Source organism: Haliotis rubra, unplaced genomic scaffold (assembly GCF_003918875.1).
Source record: "Haliotis rubra isolate DU_JTF1 unplaced genomic scaffold, ASM391887v1 Scf63, whole genome shotgun sequence".
In the NCBI taxonomy this organism is placed as follows: domain Eukaryota; kingdom Metazoa; phylum Mollusca; class Gastropoda; order Lepetellida; family Haliotidae; genus Haliotis; species Haliotis rubra.
In genome coordinates this window covers 1,093,301-1,115,367 of record NW_025767335.1, presented here as the reverse complement: position 1 = coordinate 1,115,367, position 22,067 = coordinate 1,093,301, and the positions used below count along the sequence as shown (strand labels likewise).

Below are 22,067 nucleotides of genomic sequence, written 5' to 3'. Positions count from 1 at the left end.
AATAGTATCGCAACACCAATGATTTTTAACCTAGGCCATATATATTCATATCATGATTATATTTGTATTAATTATTTTGACCTATCGGGCGCTCCATACATTGACTGTACATAAGCAAGCGCGGGCAAAACGTGCAGTATGTGTACCAGGGCTGGCTAAAATGATCGATAATCGGAAATATCGTCGATAGAATAAATTATCGAAGATAATCGATATGAAAATAGTGTCATCGGTAAGAATAACGTGTTAATTTGGTCACAAACAACTCAAAGTTTTTAATCATGGGCGAGTATCACCATAAGTAGGTGAGGCGAGGTGAAATTGGGTTAAACATCGTGCTTGAGAATATTTCGCTCATATGACGACGTGCATGCGTGTGTATATGTAGGTGCGGCTGATTGTACTAGCCCAGACTTAAGCTGGTTTTTATAGTGCTAGCCCACTGAGATACCATGACGCAGTGAAGCATGAATACCCCACTCAGACACAGTATACTGACTCCGAGCCAACCAGTCCTTGTTGTACCCATTAATGCCGAGCGCCAGGCAGGGACCAACAAGTACCATATTTTAACGTCTTTTGGTATGAAGCGGTCGGGGATCGAACCCGCGACCTTCCGCTCTCCGGGCGGACGCTCTAACTACTACACCACGGAGGCGGTCGCTTCTAAAGTATGTTCAGGACGCTGTTTTGTTAGTAACCACCCTGCATAAACTTGTAACCGCTCACCAGTGGTGTGAAATATATCCAATTCTTTCGGACATTTTAGGGCATTTTTCTTGAAGTTGCTTCTCCGATATTTATAGTTAATCGATATTTAGTTAAAGATCATCGATCTCAATGGTCTATATCGATAGCCAGCCCTAATGGGTACCCGTAAGTAAATCTCAACTTTCAGTAGTATGTTCTTACAGCTTGATAACTTGGAGAATCGATTGATTTCTTTGTTGACAAGTACATATGGGGCCTCCTCAACTGATAACTGCTCAAAGAATGCAGGTCATTGGTATGCGGAATGCTGTTATTTCATTGAGTTCTATTGCAAGAGATCGACGTTGGTTGTCATCCATCGACTGTCAGCCGATTGGCCAGACATTTGCACGACTCACACTACTTTTACTCTGTGTGGCCCATTTGTTTACGGCGTCGCAATTTGCTGTGCAGGAGTGAGTGAGGTTAGTTTTACGCCGCTTTTAGCAATATTCCAGCAATATAACGCTGGGGACATCAGAAATGGGCTTCACACATTGTGCCCATGTGAGGAATCGAACCCGGATCCTCGACATGACGAGTTAAGGCCTTTAACCACTAGGCTACCCCATCGCCCCTGCTGTGCAGGATGCCAGAAACCGATGATCTTGGGTTCGAATCCAGGTTAGCCCTGCTTTCGTTTCTAGGTTTCTCAGAACCCTACTCGTGGGCACGAGTTTCACCAAAGTGGTATATATTTGTAAAAAGATAAATCATTTTCGTGTAGACGGAATGTCAGACAATCCAGTGATTGATATTATGAACAATGTTCCACGGAGTACCATGACATGCGAACTGGGTTGGAATTGGTCATCAAAAACCATTGCTAGACGCGACTATGGGGGTCGGGTGGTCAGGTTCGCTGACTTGATTGACACATGTCCTTTCCTATTTGCGTAGATCGATGCTCATGATATTGATCATTGTCTGGTCCACACTCAACTATTTACAGATCGCCACCAAATAGCTGGAAAATTGCTGAGCGCGGCTTTAAACAACAAACAAACAAACCATGACAGTCAACAGCCAAGTCACCCAGCGTCACGCCCAATCCCTTATTTTGCCTCTTAAGCATAAGTGACCGCCTCCGTGGTGTAGTGGTTAGAACGTCCGCCCGGAGAGCGGAAGGTCGCGAGTTCGATCCCCGACCGCGTCATACCAAAAGACGTTAAAATATGGTACTTGTTGGTCCCTGCCTGGCGCTCGGCATTAATGGGTACAACAAGGACTGGTTGGCTCGGAGTCAGTATAATGTGTCTGAGTGGGGTATTCATGCTTCACTGCGTCATGGTATCTCAGTGGGCTAGCACTATAAAACCAGCTTCAGTCTTGGCTAGTACATTTAGCCGCACATACACATACACATACACATACACAAGCATGCACGTCGTCAGATGAGCGAAATATTGTCAAGCACGACGTAAAACCCAGTCTCACCTCACCTCACCTCACCTCACCTCACCTCACCTCAACTCAACTCAACTCAACTCAACTCAACTCAACTCAACTCAACTCACCTCACCTCACCTCAACTCACCTCAACTCAACTCAAGCATAATTTGCTGGCAAGTTTTCTAACCTGGAACACATACAGGTCCGTGTAACGTAATTAACAATTTAGACAATTTATAGACTTACTTTTAAACAATTCAGTTTTTATTGTATTTTAATCAACAAAGAGTCATAAACAACTAAACAATCAATAGCCATGGATCCACAGTGTTTCCTTCCTTTCTACAAAGTGTACTGACATTATTAATTAGGTCACACGAGTATGGCGGGTCACGTGCATGTTGACATTATCTGTGACATTCAATATGGTCACCAAATCAGCATTGCATGTGAGTGGCACGTATGTGAGCGTGTATCCGCTAAAAGGTTAAGATAAATGGCTGGATATATTTAATGCTTGGGAAACTCTACAGGCAAATCTCAGTCCACGATCCGGGTAAGTCACAACCGCATCTGTTTTAAAGCATTTTATAAATAAATGTATTTTAATTAATTTGAAACACCAGTTAGAAATCACTGATCAGTATAAAGTAGTTCCAGCTTATATTTGTAAAGTGACAAAACAAGCCCAAGTATATATTACCCAACAAAAATCGCGTTTTATCACATTCGCATGACTGGCATATCGGTATGTAATCGAAGAAAATGATATTTCGAAAAAGATTATTAGACTCATTAAAAAATAGTAGATTAACGGATCAGACCAATATAACATATTATCGGCAACCACTCATTTTCCATCGCTGTCAAAATAATAAAGATAAATTCTATTGGGCCCTTTCGTTTAATTTTGTTGAGCCATTCCGCTTAATCTTTATGTAAAGAAAAACAAATGAATATTCTCGTCACCTATATTTTGTAACAACCAAGTAATACTCGCATAAATACATATATATCATATTGTTAATCTGGTTACCACTTTTACCATTTTAATCATTTATTCACCACAAAGCGTAACTAAAATTATTCTGATCATAACATCAAATATTCAGAACTTGTGTTTGATATTAACTTTAATAAATTACTTCTGAAATGCCCAAGAACCCCTATGCTGCTTGTTTACTTACTGACCTATTTTCCTTCATTAAATTTTGGAGTAAACAACGCACCTGAATATATATGAACGGAGACCGTTTCTAGGTGTACCCCATTATAACACAATTTGTCAATATTTTCGACTTTTCCTCAATTTATGAAAACAATAATTTCGCTTCCAGCCACATCATCAATGTATAAATGCTTTGTATTTCTGTACTTATAAATATTCTCATTCTACAAGTCACGGGATATCTTGATCCAAATTACTTATATGGGAACATAATAATGTTTTGGATACCTCCTTGACGGGGGATAGTGCACACTGAAAATATTTATCTGCACCTTTCACAGGAATTTAATTGACATTACATACTCCCTATTGCTCTGAGAAACCAAATACCCATTGTTTCGATAAAGCCTTACATAATACCTGATTGTTCAATATTTTCAGAAACCAGGATGAATAAAATTAAATCATGAAATAATCGAAAAATATATTCTCATCTCAAGTCATTAACTCTGTCATCGATGTTGAGTCCTCCATAAAGAATAATATTCAACTAATATGCAATATTAAGGAAACTCAGGTTATATACTACCGACAAAAATAAGGGAACTAAAAATCTGAATGCAGGTGACGTTGAAGTGGACGTGTGCAATGCCGTGGCGTTGCAGCTGAACGCAACATCCAATCACAATGAAATTCCAACAACACGTAATGCACGTGCACACATAAGCTAAACTGTGTCCATCTATTGGAGAACTCGCAGTCACTAATATGTCAATGAACAGACTAAATGGAGAATTGTGGGTATGATAGAGGGGGAACACTACTGTGCCAAGTTGCCCGAATGTTGGGTAAATCCAAAAGTGTAATTTCACGCCTGTGGGACAAGTACCGTCAAACGGGTGGGGTTGCAATGAGACCTGGGCGTGGTTGACCAAAATCAACGACACCTAGACAGGATCGTCTCATTACATTAATGACCCTACGCAATGGGTTCAAATCAGCACCTGTTATCAATAGGGAATTCCGTACAATAACTATACGACGAATGTCAGTATCAACCGTTAGGAACCGACTCCATCAAGCCCGTCTTAAAGCAAGGCGGCCTGTGAAGGGTCTCACCTTCACACAGCTCACCATAAGATGTGGGCTAGGCACAGTAGGCAGCAACAAGGACGGGCTTTGCGCCATTAGCGTTACACCAGTCAAGGTTTTGCCTCCGATTCACAAATGGCAGAAAACTTCGTTGGCGCCGTAGCGGTGAGCGGTATGCCAGAGAGGCAATTTCTGAACCATGATCGGTATGAGGGCGGTAGTGCCATCGTGTGGGGTGATAATTCCAAGATGATAATGCCAGACCATATCGTGCCCAAGTCGTCACCGCTTTCTCCAACGAGAGGGCATTCAGACATTGGACTGGCCCTCTAAGTCCCCAGACATGTCACCAATTGAGCATCTGTGGGACGTTCTCGGCCGGAGGGTGTACGCCAGGGGACCCCGCACCCGTCAACCTGGCCCAGCTTGGGGTAGCTCTTCAGGCGGAATGGCGGGCAATACCACGGGCAACCATCCGGAAGTTAACCAACAGTATGCCATCAAGGTGTCGTGTCTGTGTCGCCCAACCACGTTATTGAGCTTCACGCCCGAAGTTGATTTTATGGACATTTAGAGCAATTACATATTCACTGTTATATCATCAGTTCACTATTTTTTTGTCGGTAGTAATCTACGAGAATGTTATCAAAACTTTCGAGATAAATTAAATCTTAAACGCTTTCAGAGGCCGTATACCACAACAAAAGAAATATATTCAACTTCAGCATTTTACAAGTAATGTAAAAATATGTAATCATGTCGTTTCACCAACCAACAAATGGGACAGGCATATCCGTTAGTATGAGATAAATGATGTCAAGTCAAGGCTGAGCCAAACGCCAGCAGAGAAATGCATCACAAGCATGTTTTACAATTCGTGGTATCAGCCGGAGCGTGTGACTGTGTCCGGTTTGAGAGGATGTCCAATTTTGACAGCCGGACTTCCTGTCATGCGTGAAAAATGGTCCCTGTCCTGTTGTTTTTTGTTGTTGATGTCCAAAGCCACACTCAGCAATAATCCTTCTACACTGGGGCGGTCTGTAATTCATCGGGTCTGGTCGACATCATGAGCGTCGATCAACGAAACTGGAATACGATGGCATGCATAACCGAGTCACTTAGATTGACCACCTGATCCCGTTAATCGTTTCTTACGATGCATGGGTAGTCTGTCTCACAGTCCCTGAACCACATTATTTTCCCTACTGCCAAGCCCTCTCTGCAATGCTAAAGCCCTAAAGAAAGCAAGTCTAGTTTTCCTCAGATTTTGAATCTCTGGTCTCCCTGGGGCTCCTTTTCATTATATATGGTTTTTTTGTTACTATCAAAATTATATATATTCAAAGACTAAGCGTGAGTCTAGATGCTTGGCTTGCTGAAGGACAATTTTTACCCTTATCTTCACGGGTTGGTTCCAGAAAGTGAATTAAGTAACCGACCGGTACCGTTACATACATGCGGATGTTTTCTTCGACAATGTATACAATAAGATAATACAAGTAAAACACATCGTAATAAAGGAGAGTGAGTGAGTATGGTTTTACGCCGCGTTTAGCAATACTCCAGCAATGTCACGGAAGGGGGGACACCAGAAATGGGCTTCACACATTGTACCCAGATGAGGAATGGAACCCGGGTCTTCGGCGTGACGAGTCAACGCTTTAACCACTAGGCTACCCCACCGCCCCCTTAGTAAAGGTAGCAAGGAAAGGTTTAACATCTACATTCAGTAATCTGTGATCGCATTGTAACACCAGAATAATACTTCAATCTGTCAAATAAATCAACTGAGATTAAAGAAGAAGAAGAACTGTTCAGTGATTTACCAAAAAGGACGGAAACACATATTTCTTGGTAAAACCTATATTTAGTACTCGGGAAAACTACGGTTTCAACGTCCTCAAGGAGAGTACTAATTTTAGTTCGTTAAACACATTTCGACAAAGCTAAACAGCAAGTGCGACGGGGAAACAGTTCGTGACATCCGCCATTTTTTATAATCTTGTTCCTCGTTATAAATGTAGTTTACGAAGTTCTCATATGTTGTGTTATTTATTTGAAGAAAGCTCCCTAATGGCTGTAATATATCATATGTGTTTTTAAAGTACAACAGAATCATCAGTTAAAGAGCAGGAGTCAAACAGAGTTACTGAAGAAATGACTGGAAAGAAAGTGTCCCCGAACAACATCACTCAGAACGGATTGAGCACAAGGCAGTCGGAAAAAGAGATGGGTCGAAATGGACATGCGTGTGGCGATAAGACCGTAGACCAACTCCCCTCACACGTGAACAATGGACAACTTTCCGGAGAGACGAGGTACGTTGGTTGTAACATTTGTGTGACATTAGACAGTCGGGTTTAAAGCCGTCACTAACAGTCGTTCAGGTTCACAATGACGCTTCCACTGTCACCTGGTCGTAACTTCAATATGTTAAGATCTGAACATCATGGAACATCAGAATTGGTTGAAGTCTAGATCCACGTACGACTGCTTTCAATAGATGAAACTATACTTATGAAAAGGCTTAGCGCTTTGAAGCATTTAGATCTCATGAATTGTGCTATTACGTTGATGACCTCAGATCTTTTAATAGTGAGTGAGTATGGTTTTACTCCGCTTTTAGCAATATTCCAGCAATATCACGACGAAGGACACCAGAAATGGGTTTTACACTATGTGGCATTGTACCCATGTGGGGAATCGAACCCGGGTCTTCGGCGTGACGGGTGAACGCTGTAACCACTATTCTACCCCACCGCCCCTTAAGTCAGAGAAATGGTAACAGCTTTACACGCCAAGAAAGTTGTGGTGTGGACACTTTAACCACTAGGCTATCTTTTAATAGCGAGATCGTGATTAGATTAAGGACATAGGTGGTCCTGTCGTGTAATGCGCTCTAGGTAGGTGGGTATAGGTAGGTAGGTAGGTAGGTAGGTAGGTAGGTAAGGTGTTAGGGCGACCTTGGGCCTCTAAGACGCTCTAATTCGCCTTGGACGTGCCACAATCTAGGATCATTGGTCAGATTCCTGGTTCGCCAAGATTATGTTTCTTGGTTTGTCGGCACCAATCCACGTGCTCGTGGAATTCACAAAAGTGTCTGACACCTGCATAACTACGGGCTCTCCCTCCACATTAAGCTGACACGCCGTGATATAACTGAAATACTGTTCAACCACTCCGCAACAACCGATGGCGGTTTGCTGGACCTAGTAGTCCACTGATCGTGTCGCCTATCGTTGTGAGTGAGTATGGTTTCACGCCGCTTTTAGCAATATCCAAGCAATATCACGGCAGGGGACACCGTAAACGGGCTTCACACATTGAAGCCATGTGGGGAATCGAACCCGGGTCTTCGACGAGACGAGCCAACGCTTTAACCTCTTCTACTCCACCGCCCCCTATCGCTGTGATGTATTGATGACAGACTGTTTGGTTCAGACTCGATTATAGCTGGCGTCATGTGGCTGGAATATTGATCAAACAAACAAACAAACAAACAAACAAAACAAACGACGATCACCGTCAGTGTCCTTGATCATGGTATGTGTGTAAACTCCCATATCCTCCATCACCCTGAATATATTGTTGTGTTGTACGTATGTCTTATTCCCATAAGCCAGTGAAATAAAGCCAGAATAACGGAAGTCAAGAAAGCCCCACACTGAACATGAACTGTGCGCGAACCCTGTACCATTCTCCGATATAGAGGCAGTGTATTGAGCACCATGCCAGCATTACTGTTTGTGCGATGTAATCTACGAGCTCATTAGCAGGAATACTTGCTGGTTTCCTGGAACTGGAACAAGGTCACTTGAATCATCGATACACAATGATACACAGTACAGGCTTATTATGGTATACTGGCGCATAGATCATATTGGTTACAAACCTCGAGACTTGATTCTACATGTTCCAGTCAGGCCAACAGGTTTGGATTGGATCAGATCAAATGTTGATATAAGGTTGGAAATTTTTGTTTGTCTGTGGTTTAGCGCCACAGTCAACAATATTCCAGCTATATGGCGGCGGTCAATACTCTGGACCAGAAAATCCAGTGATCAACATCATGAGCATCGATCTACGAAATTGGGGTACGATGTGTTACGCCATGCATGGGTTTGCTGAAGGCCAATTCTAACCCGGATCTTCACGAATTTGTATGGACGCATGTGCATAGTGGAAAAGTACGATCAAATAATTATAGGATTGGAGTGGGGATGGAATATAGAGGGTCTCTCTAATCCCAGCATCCTCCGTGATTACCAACCGTCAACAGGACACAATACATAATCCACATTCGTATTTGTACGTATAGCCGAGTGGTTCAAGCGTTCGCTCGTCACGTCAAAGACCCAGGTTCTATTCCCCACATGAGTACAATGTGTGATGTCCAATTCTAGCGTCCCACGCCATACTCACTCACTCACTCTCTAACCCACCTGTCATAAAAACATCATCCATGTTTCCAAGTTCAGTATATTCTACGTTCCACGATGTCTCAGAAACATCGGTTTTCAGCCAGCTAACGATGACCTACCTATGTAGCAAGTCGATTCAGTTGTTAAAGTGACAGACATATTGTTAACATATTGTGTTTGTTATTTGTTCGTTGGTTTTGGATGGACTTTATTTCCTCTCTCCCGTCCCTGACTTACATATGACCAAGTTGATTCCACCACGCCTCTTTTCTTGAAGCTCTGGATCTGCCCCTTAATGACTGACAATTAAGAAGTATGTATAGCTATTCCGCATGTGTTTTACTCTTTCAATGCCACCATACCGTGGCCTATTCGTTGTTCACTACATGACGACTTAACTGCAACCCGACCTAATGTAGACAGGGGTATTCAAATCCGCAAAGTATTGAAGATGTAAAGGAATAGAACAGAGTACAAAATTAAGAACCAAAGTTATGCAATGATTTTTACAGTGCATTGATGACACAAGGATTAACTATATGCGATGTAAATCTCCATGGCTAGGAATTTGAAAGAGACAACTTGATGATATTTATACGTCCATTTTGTAATCACAGTTCTCCTGTACCGGAACTGACGTCACGTGCCAAGGTCATAGTACTTGCGTCCTGTATGTGCGTCAACTTCCTGTGTATCGGCTTTTCCCTCGGCCTGGGAGTCGTGTTTGTCCAAATCCTCGACGTCTTCAACACCACCCGCGCACAGACGTCCCTGATGCAGTCGTTGTGTATTGGAGTAATATTCTCAGGGTGTATGTACTTTAACCTCAGTTAACATACAGAAGTCTAGTTGGACCTCGACCTGCATGAATCCATACAGGAATCCATACAGGAATCCATACAGGAACCTGTTTGTATACGACTGTCACGTGATACAGCACATCCTGGTGGTAGTCGTGAACTGTATATACATGTTCAAACAGCTCCCTTTAATCTGTCAAAACGATACAATTAAACAACCCTGTGTCGACATTTGATGTGTCAAACTTGGCTTGTCTCGAAAGAAGTAGCTGTTTATTCCTTATTTAGTCATCACTATGGGGCTGTGTCGAACCTCAGCTTTAGAATGAGACACATAAAGGCCAACTTCATTATTTTGAGGAACATGACGTTTCGGGGAATATTATATCTCCATCTTCGGGTGAATGATAAAGGAGTAAGAATATACTCCGACACGTCTGTTCCTCATAATAAATTCTCACTTTTTGTATGACGTTCTTTGACATCTTCGCAGAAAGAGCATTCTGGATTGTAGTGAAATGTCACGTAAGATATAGTAGGTAAAGGCTATATAGTTCTCTTCGCAAATAACTGGGACTGTATGGGGTTGTATAATTTAATCTTCAGCAATTGTACGACTAATCATCGGTCACATTATGGATGAATAACCTTTACATAATCGTGATCGAAGGTTTTCTACCATGACGTAAACAACGCCAATGTTACCTCGTGACTAAATTGATTAATTATTGAATTCAGTTCCTCCTGAATAGTTTCTTTTATAATATTGTTCTATGGAGTCGGTGTTTTAAGTCTGTTAAAAATATGGTACTTGGGCTAGTTGTTAATGAGTTCCACATTTTCTACAGCGTTAATATGCGGACCGATAGTGCACAAGCTGACCCCTGGCAACTCCATGATATTGGGAGGCTTCCTGTCCATGGTTGGATGTGTGGGAGCTACCTTTGCCCCTAACGTGGATGTCCTCATCGTCACTGTTGGATTTATAACAGGTAGGATTTAATGCATTTAATAATCCTTTTCACGAAAATACGGCTTTAGACGAATATCTAGATCAAAAACAGTTGTTCAGTAAAAGGAAATCACCTTCGCGTAACTTGTTCTTAATCTACGAATTTATCCATAGCTATGAATCAAATAATATTATGAAATGTAAATTGTGCAATTACATGTTAACTAGTCATCAGGAAACTACTTGCCAAGTTTGATCTGAGTTCGTAAGTATCCACTACTCCATATCAAAGACTAATTTCCAGGCTTGTCCTTGCGGCGGTGACTCATTTAAGTACTTAAAGGTCACATGCAACCAAAAAAACAAACATAACTAAAACACAATTATCACTTATTCATGACATATAATATACATTGCTTATTATGAAACAACAAATAAACAAAATTATAAGCGTACAATCGCAAATCAAAAGTGCAATATTTGGTTCTTGAAACGAAGCACCCGGAGACCGAACCCAGTCAGAGCGGGTGGGTGTGCACTCAAGTGTAACGAAGGCTTTCATTGGCTGGTTCATTTGCCGATACGCTGAGGGCTCATCGTGTGTGTGTGTGTATATAGAGATGTTGGGTTTTGTAAATACATGCTCATTTTTTCTGCATTTGCGTTCGATCCAATCAACAAATACTGAGATGGTGAACTACTACGTGGCTGGAAACTGTCGTTCGTTCAAGTACAAAGCAGGACTTGAAACTGACAATCTGAGTTTGCACCGGTTTCCGTCCGATCTAGTTATCCTAGAAATATGGACAGTTTGTTTGCAACCCACAGACATAATAACATGTCATGTGTACAAGTATCACACCTGCCCGTCAGAACTCAGGTGCACGAGCCATAAATCAATGTATTTTGTTTATGGTGTATAGCCTGATACGTTTCAAGTTCGAATTGCATGTGGTCAATGATTGAAGTTGTGTATTGCATATTGTCATTAGCAGACAGGCAGGCAGACACATAGGTGTCAATAAAACAGACACTGAGTTTTGTCTGACAGAGACTGCTTATCACAATCAACATATTTTTGGGTTTCCATAGACATGTATTAAAACATTTCAGTTTTCAAGCTGAGCAATTTTTAACAAAGAAATTATGCTATTTCTAATGCTAGGTGACCGTAAGTTTCTTAACATGGAAAAGCCTTGGTTTTATTACAAATCTGCCAACCCTAAAAAGCAAGATGTGAAAACATATAAGAAAAAGTACGGGACCAGTATATCCATATTACTGCAGACCAAAGATGTTTGTACTCACAAGAAACATCTTTTGTTCTCCAACTTCGACCAAAGCGATGATCCTTGCACGCATCACTTGCTGTGTTTTTACGAGTAACCTTCCCGGTTCAAGCCGCGTGAACTTAATCACTGCGCATGCGCTATGGGCGCAGCGCAGCACAGCTGTTGAAACCACTTTCAACCCAGTGCTGGGGTGAAATTAGTGAATCGTTTGAACTCCGATTTCGCATGGTGTTTTTCATCGCGATTTTTTTTAACTTTATAAGTTGAATTTGCATTTTTGATAATTTGTTACTGTAAGTCCATACCGAAAGGTATCAGAATCTGCAAAGTTGTGTTTTGCGTTGCATGTGACCTTTAAATGTAAATGGAGGCTAGACTTTGATATAGATTGGTGGTCACGTTTTGCTCTAGATGATGTCGCACTTTCTATGAGATATTGTTTCAGGCCATTGTAGATAAGCTGAATGAGTTGAATGTTGATATGAATGTTGAGATTGTTGTCACTGATTTTAACCCTTGGGGTTATGCCCAAAACAAGGAGGAAGAAGAATATGTAGTCACTCCAGCTTAGACTCAAGAGACTGACTGAGTTTGGTTTTACGCCGCTTTTAGCAATATTCCAGCAACATCACGGCGGGGGACACCAGAAATGGGCTTCACACTTAGACTCAAGACCCTGTGTACACACTATACAGCCGGCAGCCTGTCCATCTCCGAATTCCAAAAACATCTTTTTGTTCTCCAACTTCGACCACAGCGATAATCCTTGCACGCAACGCTCTGCTAGTCACCTTCCCGTTCAAAGCCGCGCGAACCTAATCACTGCGCATGCGCTATGGGCGCAGTGCAGCACAGTTGTTGAAACCACTTTTCATTCCAGCGGGGTGACATTAGTGAATCGTTTGAACTCCGATTTCGCGTGGTGTTTTCATCGCGTTATTTTTCAACTTTATAAGTTGAATTTGCATTTTGATAATTTGTTACTGTAAGTCCATACCGAAAGGTATCGAATCTGCAAAGTTGTGTTTTGCGTTGCATGTGACCTTTTAAATGTAAATGGAGGCTAGACTTTGATATAGATTGGTGGTCACGTTTTGCTCTAGATGATGTCGCACTTTCTGAGATATTGTTTCAGGCCATTGTAGATAAGCTGAATGAGTTGAATGTTGATATGAATGTTGAGATTGTTGTCCCTGATTTTAACCCTTGGGGTTATGCCCCCAAAACAAGGAGGAAGAAGAATATGGAGTCACTCCAGCTTAGACTCAAAACCCTGTACGCGGCTACTATGCAGCCGGCAGCCTGTCCATCTCCGAATTCCTGGGGTTGGCCAGAACATTAGACTCAATAAGAACATTTAGTAAGAACTGAGAACTGAGAACATTGCTTATGGATGCAAAAAATGTGCTTGTAATTGTTTTGTTATACTTTGTTAATACATAAAAAACAAAAAACTGAAAAAGGTTTCTTTTTTCCTGTTACTCTTTTTCCTAGCAAAATCTGTTACTTATTTCCGTTTCTTTTTTTTCCTGTTACTTTTTTTCCGATCACCGATGTTGATAGATCATGGTAGCTTGATGTTATTTAAGGCGTAATGAGGTTAACACGAAATTCACACTTCTCCCTTTCAAACTGCTGTACCTCACCCGTGAGGAATAAAACAAAATTTCATCATGACAAGAAATTGTTGGAAGACATGGAAATTCAAATTTTAGTAAAATTACTAGAAAGATATGTCATTACTGAATTCTGTAGAAAGCCCATTTGGAAGATTTTAAGCTGCATTTAAACACCTCTCGTTCTATAAATTCACTGACCAGTCAGATATTAAAACTCGATCGATACCTTTAAATGTGTATCTGGGGACAACCCATTGGTCAGACCGACCTGTCATCCGACCAAGCAGAGATTCTATAGACCAGACAGTAGATACAATGCGGCATAGTCATGACCTACCATCACAAACACAGGCTAATTTGCCTATTACGTGACCGGACTCTTGATGGTGGACACGCGCGCTTATTCTAAAATCGAAAGACTGACATAATGCAAGCCTTTCGGTCGGCTTTACACATTGTTTTGCATAATTACATACTTTTTTAGTAGATATGTCAATACAACTGCGACATTCAAGTGTATGATAATATTGGCTTATCTCGATTGCGGCACGTAGACCCGTACAACCAATGAAAACAAACAATAACTTCGGAAATGGAATACACGTTTCGGGAGTCAGTAAATGAATTTAGTTTTACGCCGATTTAAGCAATATTCCAGCAATATCACGGGTGGGGATACCAGATAATTGGTTTCACACATTGTACCCATGTGGGAAATCGAACCCGGATCTTCAGCGTGACGAGCGAACGCTTTAACCACCAGGCTACCCACCGTCCCCTAAGTTTCAGGGATATTTTTTCTCAACAGAAGTTAATCCTTCGATAACGACGTGTGTATTTAAATGTAAATTGATAAAAATTAACGATGAAATGCCATGTGATATTTTTAATAAGATCATCACATATCACCGTGGTAAAGGTTCTTGGTTGCCATGGCAATCTGCCCTTTAGGGTGATCGGGAGAGAAAGTGGCAATTGCATTTTCTAATCATCCATACAGGAACAGGTTAGCACGGGATACCTAACCACAGTGGTTCGAATCACTGTTTGGACATCGATAATTTTTAAAATAAAAATCTAGATTTTTGTAACCGTATATTGTCACTCATAATATATAAAACAATATACGGTTGCAAAATTAGATTATATATTTCCAAAATTACTATCAAACATTCAAACAAAACAACGGTCACGGGCTACTGCTGCGTACTGATTCACGGACTACTGACTCATCGTCATCGTCTTTGTCCCGACCGGCTAACATCCAAGTCTTGTCATTTCAAATGTCGGTCAAAATCCGTAAACTTCATCTTCCACGATAATGGATATACAAAGTCCAGTTTCCTCCTTTGGTGAACAAGGCAAAATTTCGTGAAGCTCGAACAGTTATTTTCACAAGTTTTTGTATGTCCCTGTTGCTGGCCAATCAGATTTCACCTCTTGACTTACCGGCGTTTCTTTCAAACAAAATGGTGGCCCCTGTAAAGAGACTAACAACCGACAGGACAAGATATACGTTAGTATAAAACGGGTCTTACCGCAGTAACGGATTTGATCATCTTCTTTAAAACGTTTAAATATTTAAAAATATCTGTCGATATCGTCAATCGGCCCGGCTGGCGGCCTGCATGTTCTACTAATCCCCTCATCAAGGGACCAAAGACCTTAGGGTAGTTTGAAAGTCAGATTTCGATCGTGATTATTTTTTGGACTATCGCAAAACACAAAGTAAAAAATTCGAGACTTCTTGGGCAAGGGTGGAAATGCATTTTATTCTCAGTTAACTCCCTTGCGTCGTGAAGATAATACGGTCGTCTTGACGTGACCTTTAATGGGAAGTGACTGAGTGAGTTTAGATTTACGCCGATTTCAGCAATATTCCAGCTATGGTGGCGGACTGTAAATAAACGAATCTGGACCAGACAATCGTGATCAACAACATGGACATCGATCTGCGCAGTACGGATACGATGACATATGTCAACCAGTCAACGAGCCTGACCACCCGATCCCGTTAGTCGTCTTACGAGTGAAAGGATGGGTTGCTGAAGATAGTTCTTACCCGGATCTTCGTTTTAATGGGATTAATCAGTGTCCTCAATACCGGTAAATAGACCCGATGTCCGATTTTGCTGAGATTGTAGAAATGCTTTATATATTTTGTTCTGAAGAATGGCATCAGTTGCCCTTGCTAATGTGGTTCATTGTTCACTCGTTACAGGTTTTTGGAATGTGTTTCGCGGCAACAGGACGGGTTCTTGTGAAGAAAAAAGGCCTTGGAGTGTCCTTCATAACGGCAGGGGCAGGGCTTGGCGCCTTCGTATTCCCGCAGTATAACAGACTTGTGCTGGGCGTGTATGGATGGAGGGCATTTCCTCCTTCAGGCAGGTGTCAACTTTAACATGTGTGTCCTGGGATTTCTGGTCGTTGTTTAACGAATCCTATCTACAAAATGAAAACTTTAGAGAGGAGGATCCACAAGCCCCAGTCTTTCGTCGAATCCCTCAATCTTCATTTTATTCAAGAATGTACCGTACATGATATTTCCTGCTCATCAGCCAGTGATATGGTGCTTCTATACCGAATTAAATCGTCGTTTTCATCGTAGACGTTGCACAAGTGCGTAAGTTACGACCGACAAGCTGCGCCTCTTGCAAAGTTACGGAAAGGGGCAAAGTGGTGGCGATATGGGGCGTTTTGTCATTCGTCACCACTCGCCCTTTCCGTAACCTCAGAAGACTCGTCCCCACTCGATACTTGTTCATTCGTCACCACTCCCCTTTCCGTAACCTCGCTATTCGGCTTGTCCCGGAATAACACGAAGTTGGTCACGAATGACAAAACGCCATTCGTGACCAACTCGTGTTATTCCGGGACAAGCCGAATAGCGAGGTAACGGAAAGGGGCGAGTGGTGACGAATGGCGTCGAACTCTAACAAGGAGTCGTTGTCTGATTGGTTAAATCCGTTCGGCCGTCTCGCGTTTGATTGGACGGTCATAGGTCCCTCAAAGGTTAGCTAACGCGACCTTCTACTAGGTTTTGTTAGACTCAGTATAGCAGTGTAACGAATAATACTGAGCCTAAGCTAGACTAAGGCTTAGTCTCTGAATATATATAATTTTGATGGTAACAAACAAGCCCATTTATATTGAAAAGGAGCCCTAGGGAGACCAGAGATCCTGAACCTGAGGAAATCTAGACTTGCTTTATTTAGGGCTTTAGCACTGCAAAGAGAGCTTGGCAGTAGGGAAATGAATGTGGTTCAGGGACTGTGAGACAGACTAAGCCTAAGTTTACTTAGACTGAAATGTTGGTCAAAATTCGTAAAAATCATCTCCCCGAAATGCACATACAAAAGTCCAGTTTGGTGAACAGGGCAAGAATTTCGTGACTCGAACAGTTATTTTTACAAGGTTTTTTCTATGTCCCTGTTGCTGACCAATCAGATTCTACCTCTCGTATTACCGGCATTTCTTACAAACAAAATGGCTGCCCCCGGTAAAGACGATCTAATCGACAGCCAAGATATACGTTGGTATAAAACGGGTCTTACCGCAACCAACTTACTTGATCATCTTCTTTATTACATTTAAATATTTAGAACATATTTGTCGATATCGTCAGCCCGACTGGCGGCCTCATGTTCTACTAATCCCCTTCAGGGACCGAAATCCTTAGGGTAGTTTAAAAAGCGGATTTCGATTACGTGATTTTGTTTTGACTGTGCAAAACACAAAAGTCAAAATTCGAGACTTGTTGGGCAAGGGTGGAAACTGCATTTTTATTGTCAGTTAACTCCCTTGCGTCGGGAAGATGGCGTAAGGTCGTCCTGACGAGACCTTTAATGGGAAGTGAGTGAGTGAGTTTAGTTTTACGCCGCTCTCAGCAATATTCCAGCTATACATTGGCGGTCTGTAAATAATCGAGTCTGGACCAGACAATCTCGTGATCAACAACATGGACATCGATCTACGCAGTTCGGATACGATGACATGTGTCAACCCAGTCAACGAGCCTGACCACCCGATCCCGTTAGTCGCCTCTTACGACAAGGATGGGTTGCTGAAGACCAATTCTAGCCCGGATCTTCACGGGTTTAATGGGATTAATCAGATGTCTCACAAGCGGTAAATAGACCCGATGTCTGATTTTGCTGAGATTGTAGAAATGCTTTATATTTTGTTCTGAAGAATGGCATCAGTTGCCCTTGCTAATGTGGTTCATTGTTCACTCGTTACAGGTTTTGGAATGTGTTTCGCGCATCTATCCTCCTACATAGCAACAGGACGGGTTCTTGTGAAGAAAAAAGGCCTTGGAGTGTCCTTCATAACGGCAGGGGCAGGGCTTGGCGCCTTCGTATTCCCGCAGTATAACAGACTTGTGCTGGGCGTGTATGGATGGAGGGGGACATTCCTCCTTCAGGCAGGTGTCAACTTTAACATTTGTGTCCTGGGATTTCTGGTCCGTTGTTTAACGAATCCTATCTACAAAATGAAAACTTTAGAGGAGGATCACAAGCCCCAGTCTTTCGTCAAATCCCTCAATCTTCATTTATTCAAGAATGTACCATACATGATATTCCTACTCTGTCAGCCAGTGATATGGTGCTTCTATACCGGTGTCGTCGTCTTCATCGTAGACGTTGCTAAAACCAGGGGCTACGACCTGGAAGCTGCGTCCTTCCTCCTGTCCGCCATGACGTTAGCACATGTAGCTGGGAGTTTACTGGGCGGAATGCTGGACACCGTGTTCCACATCCCGCCACTCATCTCCTGTTCAGCGTCTCTGGTTATAAGCGGGGCCTTGAGTCTCTGCTTCGTCTTCTTTACTTCATATGGCGTGATGATAACGCTGGCAATAGGCCATGGCGTACTGCTGGCCATGGTGGATGTGTCCATACCAATTGTCCTGCTTAAAATGACCACCCCAGGAACCTATTCGTCCGCCTTGTCCTACATGTTCGGACTGTCCGGGTTCTCGGACATAGCTAGTGGGCCTATAAGTGGTAAGTAAACCATATTTTTCTCTGCTATTGATAGTGGGCCTATAAGTGGTAAGTAAACCATCATTTTTCTCTGCTATAGCTTGTGGGCCTATAAGTGGTAAGTGAACCATCATTTTTCTCTGCTATAGCTTGTGGGCCTATAAGTGGTAAGTGAACCGCCATTTTTCTCTGCTATAGATAGTGGGCCTATAAGTGGTAAGTGAACCGTCATTTTTCTCTGCTATAGAAAGTGGGCCTATAAGTGGTAAGTAAACCATCATTTTTCTCTGCTATAGATAGTGGGCCTATAAGTGGTAAGTGAACCATCATTTTTCTCTGCTATAGATAGTGGGCCTATAAGTGGTAAGTGTACCATCATTTTTCTCTGCTATAGATAGTGGGCCTATAAGTGGTAAGTGAATCATCATTTTTCTCTGCTATAGATAGTGGGCCTATAAGTGCATGGTAAGAGAACCATCATTTTTCTCTGCTATAGATAGTGGGCCTATAAGTGGTAAGTGAACCATCATTTTTCTCTGCTATAGATAGTGGGCCTGTAAGTGGTAAGTAAACCATCATTTTTCTCTGCTATAGATAGTGGGCCTATAAGTGCATGGTAAGTGAATCATCATTTTTCTCTGCTACAGCTAGTGGACCTATAAGTGGTAAGTAAACCATCATTTTTCTCTGCTATAGATAGTGGGCCTATAAGTGCATGGTAAGTGAACCATCATTTCTCTCTGCTGTGGCTAGTGGGCGTATAAGTGGTAAGTGAACCATCATTTTTCTCTGCTATAGATAGTGGACCTATAAGTGCATGGTAAGTGAACCATCATTTCTCTCTGCTATAGATAGTGGGCCTGTAAGTGGTAAGTGAACCATCATTCACACACGAAGGACTTCCGGGTCCAAACTATATCTACACCCAGCTGAACTGCCGTTATAAGTACCAGAAGTCGCCTGAAGTCCCATTGATTTGCTTTTTGTGTTCTTACATGAAATCCTAATAAAGTCCAAGACAATTGGCAATCCGAACAATTTTATTCACATATAAAAAAGGGGCACGCGCCTTTATCGTTAGTGCAAAGATACAGTTAAATGTTCTGATATTGCTGTAAATATGTACACTGGCGGTATCTGTGTTATAGTGTAACCATGGCTGGGAACATCCACATGTTCGTCACAATACAGCTGTAAGAGTTCAGCTTTCGGAATTGTTAGTGTACAACTCTCTCAACAGGCGCCATCAGAGACGTGACGGGGGACTACCTACTGATGTTTTACCTCGCTAGTGGAGTGGCCGTGGTAATGGGTGCTGTCTTTTTCACTCTGGAGCTCTGGATGCGGCGGCGGAAAACCAGTTACATGGAGGAAACTATTTCTGAGGAAACTATTGACACCAAACTATGAAATGTTTAATGTATCGTTATGTCCAGTTGTCGGGATCGAGTGTGATTTTACTGAAGGTTCAGCTCGATTCCGGCAACATCACGCCGGGAGACATGAAGGGACTTCACATAGTGTACGTCTATGGGGACTTGGATCCGGTCTTCACCGTGACGAATGAATACTGTAACTACTACCTCGGGGGTACCGTCGCCAAGAAAATATCGATAGCCGGTAATGTGTTGTTGTGACGTCACGTCGTTGAATGTGTCTTGAATGAATAAATGTCAGCGTGATTGTGTTTTGGATATTGTACATTCATACTGTATTTCAATTCCGTCATATTTATCACCAACACTGGTGTCTACATCCTACACTACACTTGACGTTTTCGCCGTTGTCGACGTCGTTGTTTGACGAGTCCACAACGTGGATATTTCCCAAGTTGAAACGCTACGGTTAACCAAGCAATTAGTTCGTACAGAACTAAATTTGAAGACTGTAACCACACCATAATTTAAAGAGGAGGAACAATCAATAAATTATATTGAAACACATAGGATGCATTTAAACAGGTAAGGGAGATAACGCTGTTTACCAACTGTCGTGGGTATCACATATAGGCCTTTTAAGGCCCAAGGTCGCCTAAACCTTATCTACCTAACACCTTGGGTCATTTTATGAGCGCCTCATTCGCTCCCACAAACAACCATCGGGAACATTACCCTAAACCAACCAACATGCGAAGATTAAATCGTACCGATCTCATTTATTTAAATTGTTTCACTCCAATGACACCACTGAAGTCAGGTCAGCGTCTATTCCAAACGGCGTCGGCGTTTTTACGTTCTTGGTACGAAAGAGCAAAACGTATAAAATAAATTATGTCGAAAACGATGATAATCGACGAGATCCGGATGCAAAACCAATAAAGCTGAATAGTTTCAGAAACAGGGCATCTAATTGACTCAAGAACCCACGTGACTTTCGTTCACACTGGGCGGTCAAATTTCGTTCTGCGTTTACCTGACGTCACCTTGGACGGAAGTACGAAGATATGTTTCATGTCACGGAGGTACGAAGAAAGCTCGTGTCATATTGTTCCAACGTTTGTTTCGATTAATCTTTGCGGTGCAGAATGTCCTTTAGTGTTTGGTAAAATGAAATATATTTGTAATTTTATCGCACATTTACATTTTTATTCCTGTGAGTGGTGGTACAGGGACCTTATAAGCGCTTAAGACTACCCTAGAGTTGTTTGTTTGTTGTTTAACGCCGCACTCAACAATATTCGACCTATATGGCGGCGGTTTGTAAATAATCGAGTTTGGACCAGACAATCCAGTGATCAACAGCATGAGCATCTATCTACACAACTGGGATTCGATGACGTGTCAACCAAGACAGCGAGCCTGACCAGCCGATCCCGTTAGTCGCCTCTTACAAGCATAGGTTGCGGAAGATAAATTCTAATGCGGATCTTCACGGGTCATCGGTCCTAAAAGACCAATTCTAATCCAGATCTTCACGGGTCAACGGTCCTAGAAAAGTGATATCGTTCAAATACTCTATGAAATCCAAACGTTGTACCTACTTCGCTATTGCAAATGTACATGTCATGATACAAAAGAGATATAATGCAAGAAAGGTTTACTCAACATTCGCAAGCCCGTGACTCTCTTTTGATAAAATATCAAATATTGAGTTATTTTGAGAGAACATTTGAAGTTAACATTACTGCACTCAAAAGTGGGCATTATGTACATGAGTGCGGTCATGATATAGTTGAGGCGTGCATAATAATATTACATTGTAGATCATATGATCATAGCATCTGCTATAAGATGAAGCGAACATAAAATCTTCAGTAACGTGCCAGCCGCAAACATGTAAACTCTCACGTTTTGGCCATGAGTCTCACATTCCTTTAATGAAACTCACGTTCTCACGACCAGTATACTAAAGTTCACATTTTTTCGTAAAGTACAGTTATAAAGAGTAATATGTATAAACTTGCCAGCAGAAGCTTAAAAAATACAGTAAAAAAATACACACAAAAAACCCAAACATTTTCGGTTGTTATAAAAAAAACCGTGTCAAGTATTCATAGCCGTCCAACTTCTAAATTCCTTTCAAGAACTTTATAACGAAAATCAAAACGAAAATAAAACGTTTGAATTGCTAACACAGTATCGCAATGAGGCAGTTAG

At 41.9% G+C, this 22,067-nt stretch overlaps 1 protein-coding gene across 1 annotated transcript; it reads left to right on the top strand.

The window, feature by feature from the left end:
- Positions 1-6,371: 6,371 nt before the first annotated feature.
- Positions 6,372-20,158, top strand: LOC124256564 (monocarboxylate transporter 2-like). The gene is made up of 4 exons (XM_046690550.1): positions 6,372-6,720; positions 9,441-9,634; positions 10,472-10,615; positions 19,712-20,158. The coding sequence occupies exons 1-4, from the start codon at positions 6,560-6,562 to the stop codon at positions 19,879-19,881; spliced, it is 669 nt and encodes a 222-aa protein (XP_046546506.1). The 5' UTR covers positions 6,372-6,559; the 3' UTR covers positions 19,882-20,158.
- The last annotated feature ends 1,909 nt before the right edge of the window (positions 20,159-22,067 follow it).

Excerpts from the sequence above, each read along its gene's own strand:
- LOC124256564 (XM_046690550.1), top strand. The coding sequence starts at position 6,560 with ATGACTGGAAAGAAAGTGTCCCCGAACAACATCACTCAGAACGGATTG. Across the intron at positions 6,721-9,440 it reads CAACTTTCCGGAGAGACGAG|TTCTCCTGTACCGGAACTGA; the intron begins GTACGTTGGTTG and ends TTGTAATCACAG. Across the intron at positions 9,635-10,471 it reads TGGAGTAATATTCTCAGGGT|CGTTAATATGCGGACCGATA; the intron begins GTATGTACTTTA and ends CATTTTCTACAG.